This window comes from Leuciscus leuciscus (genome assembly GCF_965113295.1).
Source record: "Leuciscus leuciscus genome assembly, chromosome: 1".
NCBI classification, from domain to species: Eukaryota; Metazoa; Chordata; class Actinopteri; order Cypriniformes; family Leuciscidae; genus Leuciscus; species Leuciscus leuciscus.
In genome coordinates this window covers 48,813,419-48,823,346 of record NC_138725.1, presented here as the reverse complement: position 1 = coordinate 48,823,346, position 9,928 = coordinate 48,813,419, and the positions used below count along the sequence as shown (strand labels likewise).

The following is a 9,928-nucleotide window of genomic DNA, read 5'->3' as shown; positions in this document are numbered from 1 at the left end:
CAGAGTTCTTACATGATTTTATTTTGTAAAAGAGAACATTATTGCTGTAACTTCCCTGTTACACACAGTATAGTCTTAAAAGTCTGGGATGTTGAAAAGTGGGAATGATTCACAGGGCCTACAGGTAGATTTCAGCAGGATAGAAGTTTGTTCCATTAGGATTAATTCAATGTAGGTATTTGATGTCAAAATATGTAGCCTAATAAACAAATCATACATTGTGGGATGTAAGAGTTAATATTTGAATCTGTAGTCCTTGAGACACACTACAGAAATGCATCAGAAATACTTTTGATATATGAAAACAGCACAGAAAACAGAAGACGCTTACATATTCAAGAATTAATCATTTTATTGCTTGACCTGCCATTGGGACAATCTATACCAAAAGGTTTACAACTTGAGCACATCCAATGAAATCAAACCGTACACAGTTATACAAAAAAGCATAATAGAAAAATGGTCCCTCGACAGTTTACAACTCTCTGTGTTGAGGGCTTAAACTGAAGAATGGGTGAACAGGAGTCTCTACGCTCTGGTGGCAAAGCTTATGAGCAAATATCAATTCCTCTGTACTTACTAGAACACAATTGTACTGAAAACTCCAGAAGAAAACACAATTGGCAGTCACAACCAGGGAATGAAAAGCAGGCTACAAAAAAAAAGGGGGTAGAGGTTGCTATACAAACACATTTCCAGTGACCACTGAATGATCTTCAAGAAACATGGCCTGAAGTTGTTTAAAAAAAATAATAATAAAAGGTAAGCAGAAAATTTGCAGAGGAACAAAATCATTTAATCCACTCATAAAGGGGAGAGAATTACAATAATCATCAATGATGCATTTTACAGAAAACAAGGGATTTACTTTTTGTCATTTGTCATCAAATGAAGTTAAATGAACAGACCAATGCATATATGAGCAATAACAAGTAGACTAATCCGCAATTCTTTGCCTATCTTCGGGTGTCACAGTTTAACATTAAGGACTCATAATAATATATAATTTCAACATGTTCATTTATTCAACCCCATCATAAGGCATAAACCACTCATTGAAAAGACAGTGGAACGGTTAATCAAAAGGCTATTTGGAATCCCCTGTAATTATGGGTGCAAATTCTGTGTTTTTAAAGCTACAGCACCAAGATTTGACTGATTCTGAAATTCTAGTCTAGAGGGGCAGAAATCTGTGAATGTCAGAAAACATCTTATTTTCCAAGACATCTGCACTGACACGCTGTAAGGCTCTCAAATCAAGCGTCAGAGTAAAGTGAAAACAATTCTCCCATGTGGTTAATAGGACAGAGTCAGATATTGAAGATAAAAACACACTAAATATAAGTATTTCTTTATAACATCTATATAATATCTTTCTTCAATTAACAGCAATTCTGGGACAGTTCTGTGCAAACTCTTAATTACTGGAGCTTTAAGTCTGAATAAATTACACTGCTCAGAGGATCTGGATATACAGATGAAACATTGTAGATTACAAATAATACAGGTGACAAGCTAATAGAATATTCATGAATATATTAGGGGGGAAAATAACTACAAGAAAATGTCTGTTGGCTTTGCATTATGAAAGTAAAGAAATCAGGCACTTTTCAAAACCCAAATTTGCTTTCAATAACATGAGTCTGTTGTACAAATGAGCTGGATATCTGTAATTACATAACACAAGATGTGTGGAAAACAAAAATAAAATTCACATCAGTTATTTCCAAATAATACAAGAGTATCTCTGTGCGATAATTAAAATCTACCTTCAGCAACTGTTAACACTATTGTACCACCCAGTAAAACACAACTCGGAGAACTCGAAGAACAATATCTGATTGAGATTAAGGTGGTGGCAGTAGTGGATCGCAAATCGATTTCCAAACATTTGATGGATCCCAACCCTAATGGCATACAGACACCATGAACTCAACACAAGCGGCAAATACTGTCCCTGTCTTAAGACTTTCATTTGACTATATAGGTAAGGTGAATAATCTAAATCTCAATCTAAAAACAACAGTGATTATTTGAAAACAGTTTTTCTTAGACCTGCCCTGTTTATTAACCAGACTATTTCAGTTAAAAAATAAATAAAAAAAGACATTTGGGGTTTCGAAGCAGTTCACATACACTAATCGAGAGAGAAACCCTAATGGGATCTTATAGTGGGTCAAGGAGGTCACCAAGTAGTTACTTCCTGTTGAGGAGGATCCTCACATACTCAAGTCAACAAAGCTTCAGATTTCATTAACCATTACATTTCTGTAACTCTTCTAAACAATTAAACAAAACATACAAATATATTATCTTTTCTGTATCCGCCATAAACACAATGTTGAATAAAATAAGATTACAAGGCCTTTGTGTGGGGGGAAACAAACAAATAAAAGCATTTGCAGCATGTGGCATTTCAGAAGGGAGAAAATGCGATAGAAAAAAGAAAAAGAAAAGAAAAAACAACTTTAAAAGGAGATTTAACTAATCCTGGTCTGTTCTAAATAAGAGTCCAGAGCAAGCCTGTGTGTTTAGCAAAACGCCCAAAGGAAAATGAAAAAAGCCCAATGCAAAGGGATCAAATGCCACAATGAAATACAGCAGGTGTATATAAAGCATTTTTATTATATATATATATATATATATATATATATATATATATATATATATATATATATATATATATCTCAAACTGTGCAAAAATAATATGGTTATGGTCATTTACTTCTAATATATAATCTTTTACATACACTATATATGTGCAGCTATAACAATAAAAGAGCAAAGCTGATCACCATGATAAACATGGTGACATTTTAACTTCAGTACCCCCTAGAAAACAATATAACACACATGGATTTATGCCTTTGGCTTCCCTATATTCAAACGCTTGAAATTAATGAGGGAAAACTGAATCTGAAACTCGATGGCTCAATTAAGATACATCCTTATATACTGAGTAAATACACTACATGAATATCAGTCCTGCCACTGTTTTCCTTCCATTCCAAACACTGTTATACAGAAACATGAAGCAATTTGGACGCAAGAGAAAATCCCGATAGACCTTGTTATTTCAACATCTGTTCACGTGACAGGCATCTGTGGCACAACGACTGGCTCGTTTCTCAGGCAAAACTAACAATCAGCCTTATGGTAAATCTAGGATGGATACAAATGCGACAGGGTACGGCACAAATCGAAAAAACCAGACGGACAGAGAGAGAACACTGAAGTGAATGGGCACCTGGGTGTTGGAAAATGCGTAAAGAAAAGTAAGAAAATAAAGCAAATTTGCATTGGTGGACCCTGCAATTGAGGAGGTAAGAGCCTAGTTTGCCTCAGACCGACAGAGACACGAAGCTGTTGTACTGCTGTATGTTTCTCTTCAGGATATCTGAGCACGGGCCGAGCACGCGTTCGAACCTGGGACGGTCAAGTTTTACGCACTTCAGAGGGCCGCGAGCAACCACGGTGGCAGCACGAGGCCGGTTCATGAGCAGAGCGATCTCACCTGATGAAACACATGGAGGGAAATCAGACAAGAGCAACAGAGAAACAAACACATTAAAGGTGCGCTAATGGACACTGTACATGGAGTCAATAGCCGTGTTTCCGCTGTTGGGCCAATGTCGTGCTAGTGCGTGCCAGGGCCAGTCGCGTTTCCACTGCCACTTCTGGGGCTCGATCGGCCTCATCGGGGCTTCCTCCAACAGCCAGGGGTTTTTGGCCCGGTGAATACCTTGGTCCAAAGTGGGCCAACTGGGGCTTGAACAAAGGCGGAGTTTCCCTGAGTCAAGTGAGGGTCAACGCCACCGCTCATTTCCCATATTATAATACCAGACCACAGCTAACCTCAACATTTAAGACATAAAAAAAAAAAATTCAGCTCAAAACTCACTTTCAGACACCAGCGAGAGTTTGAAATAACTTCCGATTGCGATCTGATGGCGATTCTGAACACCTTATGATGCAGAAATATATTTATGCGATGCTAAAGGCTACTTATGCTAACCATTGCAATAATAAATACGTATATGATTATGGAAAATACCAGAGACTGCTTGAAGAACGTAGACAAATCATACATGATGCAGACGGGCTTAGGACCGTCCTCGGCAGTGTCTTTAAGTAAAGTGTTCGGCAGAGTCTTTAAGTAAAGTGTTCGGCAGAGTCTTTAAGTAAAGACTCAAGGTAGCGCTGCGGGTTTACTGGGCCGACAGTGGAAACACAGGCTATTGGTCCGAGGCTATTGGCCCCGCCGGCACATTGTTAGCCCTGACTCGCACTGGCCCGACAGTGGAAAAGCAGCTGATATGTAATTACATTAACAAAAGAATTTCTGGGAGATGACTGGGATAAGCTTTCCAGAGAGTAAAGAAAAACACATTTACCAAAGTAGTCAGATGGTGCGAGTCTTCCGACCTCCACAAACTCCTCATTCTCCGACCGCCGCTGCAAGACTGCTGCCGAGCCCTGAGGACACAAGTCTAAATCAATACATCTATTATCCCATGACGATCTCATTATTTACTTGTGTTTGTAATTGTGCATAAATGTGAAGATAAAAAAGTATACAAAACCATATGACTCTATTTAACAAAGACTTGTTGATGAGAACAGTGTAAAAAAGAACATGGAAAGCTACCTCAAGGATAATGAAAAACTCATCTCCCGGTTGACCCTGCACGACAATCTTCTGGCCATCTTCAAACTGGACTGTCTCGAGAGCGTCAGCAACCGTCAACCGTTCCCATTTATCCAGAGATTCTGCTCACAGGATGTTAGAATGTCATCACTGAGCACTTCACAAGATTTGCTTACAGCATTATTGAGCTGCATTACACTGCCACAAAAAGCAAATGCTATGTTTTGTTTTTTACACAGTTTACTATGAAAACAAGCCTGCAAATATACATAACCTAAAAAGAAATGCATTTCACTCACCCAAAATGGAGACCTTGCTAAGGAATTCCTCATACATTTTTCTCTTTCTTAGAGTACTTCCCTAAACACAGAATAAAATAAAAAAAAGTTAAGCAGGAGAAAGAAAATGTGGCCATTTTATAAAATACAAGACCGGTAAAAATAACAAATGATATATATATATTTTTTTTTATCAATAAAAATTTGTTTGTATAATATCATACCATGCAATTATCAGTTAAATAGTGTACTAACCATGAGTATTCTCCTGTAGCTGTCTCTGTCAATTCCCCACAGCTTGACGTTAGTTTTTGCTCTGACAGTGGCAGCTCTGGGAGTGCCGTAGATTAAAGCCAGCTCACCAAAACTGCCACCCTCTCCAATACTGGTCACCCACTCATTGTTGACGTACACCTATCAAAAACAACAGTGCTTATGAATATCTCAGTCATTATCATTCCAAATGTTAAAGAGCCCCTGTCATGCTAATTTAAAGGATCCTAATTGTGTTTTGGAGAGGTCTCCTACAATAGCACCAAAGGTCAAACACTTTATTTTCTCATAATATACATTGCACATGACCTCATTTCTCAAAAAGTCTGAAAACGGTTTGTTCGAAGATTCAGGCTCTCTAAACCCTCGGAAACAAAACGCCTATTACCATATCTGAATTACAGCTCCGGAGGCTTCCTCAGCACTTCACAGTAATCATGGTGTTGGTTTTACCGTGTCAATTTGAGCCTGAATCCTCATCCTTTGAAGTGCATGCAAAGTGGATTCACAGCGCAGGCAACGACAACATGAACCAAACTCTTCCAGGCTTCAGCTACAACTACAGTTTGATGGCACGTCAAAGTACTAATTAGACGCTGTTTGCAGGCAGCTAATGAAGATCATAGGCTGGCATTATGAAAATGTGTTACATTGTAACAGGAAGTGAGACTGACGACTCGTTTCGGCAGTTCAGAATCTATTACACACTACATGAAAGGTAATATTTGAAAAAGCACAATAGGGGCACTTTAATAACTCTATACAAGTTTAAAAACATGTATGTATTATTATATTACATCCTGATTCAACATCAATTTAGAATTGCACTTACATCCATTTCACCTTGATCAATAACATAAAAATTGTCACCCTCATCCCCTGAAATTAGAAACACAATATATTAGTCTAAATATTCTTTCCATTTTTACACAATCAGCTCCTCCTCAAAAGAAGCCTAACCTTGTTGAATGACAGTCTCGCCTGCAATGTAGGTGACTGAGAACATAGCGTCAAATATGTCACTGTGAAGAGTAAAATAAGTTGTTTTCAGTAAATGAAATACTTTATTAGTTAAACTAAATAATAAAATCTACTATTCAAAAACAAAATTTGTTACCTTCTTTCGTTGTCATCAAGATGGGCAAAAAGCACATTCTTTTCAATCGCTTTAGCAAGGGCAGCCATAGTTTTGTAGTCTTTAGGAATGACCTGTAAAAACAGAAAGTTTTCTAAGTAAACAGCAACTGCAGGGAAAGTAGAATTCAGCATGCCAATAATATTATTTTGAAAGATTTTGAAAGAATGACATGTACATTTTGAAAGAATGACATGTAAATGCAACAAGTTCAGATTTAAAATACAAATTTCTAGGAAAAAGTAAGAAGCTAGTTACCTTTCTGACATAAGAAGCTGCATCTTCCTCAGTGTAGACCTCTGCGCTGATGGCACCGCGGCGCCGTCGGCCCTTAACTACAGGATTCATGGGAGGAGAGACCTCATCTTCTCGGGAGTCTGAGCGAGAGCTCGACTTCTGCTGGTTGCTGATCTGTTTAGCTTCCTCCTGATAGACATAAACTTTGTTCACGGCACTGAAACTCACTTTTCAAGAGTAAAGAACATCTGTAAAGAGTCTAAAACCTGGTTCACAGGGCAGGATAATTAGGCCAATTTTAGCCCCGATTCACCCCTCCCGACAATCTTAAGGATGCTCCGGGAAACAAAATCAAAACAGCCGGCGGGATTTTGCGAGATTTCCCGTCTGACCTGGGAATGGACGGGAGACAAATCGGTTCGTGTGTGATGTGTTGATTTTGGCGTGTGGCTGCGCACCACACACTGTACGACCAAAACCGTTAGACCCGTGATTTTTTATCGCCGTGTGGGGTCTCTCAGGTTTGGAAAATCGGCCGACAATTTTAAAATCATCCCGTGTGAACCAGGCTTAAGCCTATGTGGTTTTACTCCAAAGAAAATGACTAACCTTCTCAAGCCTCTCGAAGCACTCTTTGAGGAAAAGCATGGGCCTCTCAGGCCTGACAGTGCACAGCTGCACAATGCATTCCTTCAGCAGCTGCTGGATGTTGTGCTTCTGCACGTATCGCTCACACTCCCGCAAGCTCCTCTCTTCTTCACTGCTCGTACTGCTGGACGCCATGGTGACCTGCTGACCTGAAACATGCAATTCACATCAGCTTATGAAACCCAAGAAATCTGGAGCAAATCCAAACCTTAGCTAAATGTCATTAGACCAACTAGTTTTATAGTGAAATGTGAAGAGTTATCAGAGTAGTGTAATGCCATGAGTGCAATTCACTAGTTTCATTGTGAAGTCCTCATGCACCAGAAGTTGCAAACAACTGTTGTGACAAACAACAAATTGTGACATATAGAGGGCGGGGCTTGATTTTAGCACACCTCCTCACCATCTCGAGCTTGTAGCCGACTGACACGTGTGGAGGGAGGTGGTTAAAGGATGTTCTCGAAATTCCTTCAAACTAACGTCATCATAGAAGGAATGTCATTCCAGGGAGAAGCAAATTTTCCGATTTTGACTAAAGACATGAAGACAAACTATTTTCTCCTGTCCATACCACATTGTTATGGAAATTCTTAAAATCATGCATCTAATATATTTGTATGTTCCTGGTATGAGCCGCATACAGTTGTCAAGCATTCTGGATTCTGTATCTTCTTTAAACACACACACTGTTTTCATGTTTTATGGTGACTTTCCATAGACATGATTTCTATACTGTACAAACTGTATATTCTATCCCATTACACTAACCCTAAACCTACCAATCAATGAAAACTTTCTGCATTTTTACATTTTCAAAAAACATCACTTAGTATGATTTATAAGCGTTTTTTCTCATGGGGACCAAAAATGTCCCCACAAGGACAAGGATTTCAGATATTAACATCTTTGTGGGGACACAAAGTTTGTCCCCATAATGTAGGGTTTACCAGGCCACACACACACACACACACACACACACACACACACACACACACGTGTGCTCTCATTATCAGATCATGTGTAGATATTCCTCTGGTTAAAATCATCTCCAACAATCCTGTCAACAGTATAAGTAAATAATTCTGTGAATTCAAATCGTAACCATGCCTTACAATGTTACAATATTCCCACATATTTTAACCATTTATCATTTCCAGTCATCTGCCATTATGGGATATGAAAAAATAATTTTGAAAAGATTGGACTCACAAAGAGAATTTCCCAACTGATGAAATTCCAACTGAATAAAATACCTTAAACAAATTTAAATTAGCAAGATTTTATTCAATTCCATGACTTATCCTGGCCTAACAGTTGACATTTTAAAATTCCCTTATATTACCAGGTCTTCCTTGACCATGTGACCTCGTGATCATAACCTAATAAAACAAAAAACAAACTACCAGTGCTAATAGACATATTGCTGCAAACCAATAAACCACTACAACACTTCAAAGGAGGAGCTGTCAAAGTGAAACAAGTTAAACGGCTAGCGCTAACATGGCTCCCATACTTCGTTCGCACATGCTACATAATCTAGACTACAAAACCCAGTCAGCTATGTCTCTCAGCTACCATGTAAATAATCAGAAAGTGTTGCATTTTGTCAGGTATGCTGTGGTCTCTGGTCCCTGGTCCCTGTCCGGGCGCCTGAGCTCATAAAATGCGCAGTTCACATCCCCACAGGCATTTCACAATATAATGCTACTCGGTCATGTGAACATAACATTATTTTAGCGCAGAAAACACATGCCGGTGCAAGTACACGCCATTTAGTGCGTGTTTAAACGTTAAACAGCGTAAACCTGCAGCTCTGTGTTATCTGTAAGCAGTTTTGTCAAGAAGCAAAATACGCCATCTTGCAAGCTACATTTTCACAACAACGGAAGCCGACGGCATTACAGTAACCTCTCTACGAGCCTGTCGACTCACACATCGATATCAACAAACGTTACAGCGAAGACCTCTACCTTTAAATATTCATACCTGAGACGCTTCGATGAGTTTGTCGACGTGTTTTACTCTTTTACACTGGCTTTCCCACAGTCCTTGGATGGATGGATGCCTCACCGGAAAAGGTTATGACCAATCACAAACAACGATTGACGTCAATGCGCCTCGATCTGGGAAACCCGTTACTCCTCACAACCTTAAAGGGCAAGTGCTTGTTTTTGTATTTCGATGAGATCGAGTTTATCAACCAGCTAGTTTATTACATTCTGCTGCACATAATGTGCTACATTCGCTAAGTGTTTAAATCATATTTTACAGCCATCCGGCAGTGACATTTAAACAAAAAAACACTGTGACCCTGTGTGATTTGGATCTGATGGCAGCTGAAAAGGTTAAATGGTCTGTTCATAAACCCAAGCCTGCGTGGTCCTTATTCAACCAGGGTCATAACCACCACTGACATTGAGGGGGCACGTAATCCCCGCAGTATTAGGATGAGGTCGACCGATATGTGCATCTGAATGGTTGACTAATATTATTAGGCCTACATTAGCCTACTCCCCCCTTAAAATAATAGGCCTAAGTTACATTAATGCATTCTTGACTTCAACTAAACCACTTCACTAGCACATCATTACTGGTAATGAGGTCCTTAATCAAAATGTAACATTATATAGCTAAACATTTACATTTATTCATTTACCAGATACTTTTATCCAAAGTGATTTACAAAGGAAAATTATATAAGTAGAAGCC

The 9,928-nt window shown here is 38.9% G+C and overlaps 1 protein-coding gene across 1 annotated transcript; it reads right to left on the bottom strand.

The window, feature by feature from the left end:
- Positions 1–334: 334 nt before the first annotated feature.
- Positions 335–9,363, bottom strand: prkar1aa (protein kinase, cAMP-dependent, regulatory, type I, alpha (tissue specific extinguisher 1) a). Its single transcript, XM_082162440.1, has 11 exons — positions 9,206–9,363; positions 7,181–7,368; positions 6,593–6,760; positions 6,317–6,408; positions 6,160–6,221; positions 6,032–6,078; positions 5,182–5,340; positions 4,948–5,008; positions 4,649–4,770; positions 4,395–4,476; positions 335–3,514 (listed from the first exon to the last, which is right to left on the bottom strand). Exons 2-11 carry the CDS (start codon positions 7,352–7,354, stop codon positions 3,342–3,344), a joined length of 1,140 nt encoding a protein of 379 aa, XP_082018566.1. The 5' UTR covers positions 7,355–7,368; positions 9,206–9,363; the 3' UTR covers positions 335–3,341.
- Between the last annotated feature and the right edge of the window lie 565 nt (positions 9,364–9,928).

Bases quoted from the DNA above. Each gene is read 5' to 3' on its own strand.
- prkar1aa (XM_082162440.1), bottom strand. From the start codon at position 7,354: ATGGCGTCCAGCAGTACGAGCAGTGAAGAAGAGAGGAGCTTGCGGGAG. The intron at 5,341-6,031 runs GTAAGTGCAATT...TGTTTTTGATAG, and splicing joins TTGATCAAGGTGAAATGGAT to GTGTACGTCAACAATGAGTG. The intron at 4,771-4,947 runs GTGAGTGAAATG...TCCTGTGAGCAG, and splicing joins TAGCAAGGTCTCCATTTTGG to AATCTCTGGATAAATGGGAA.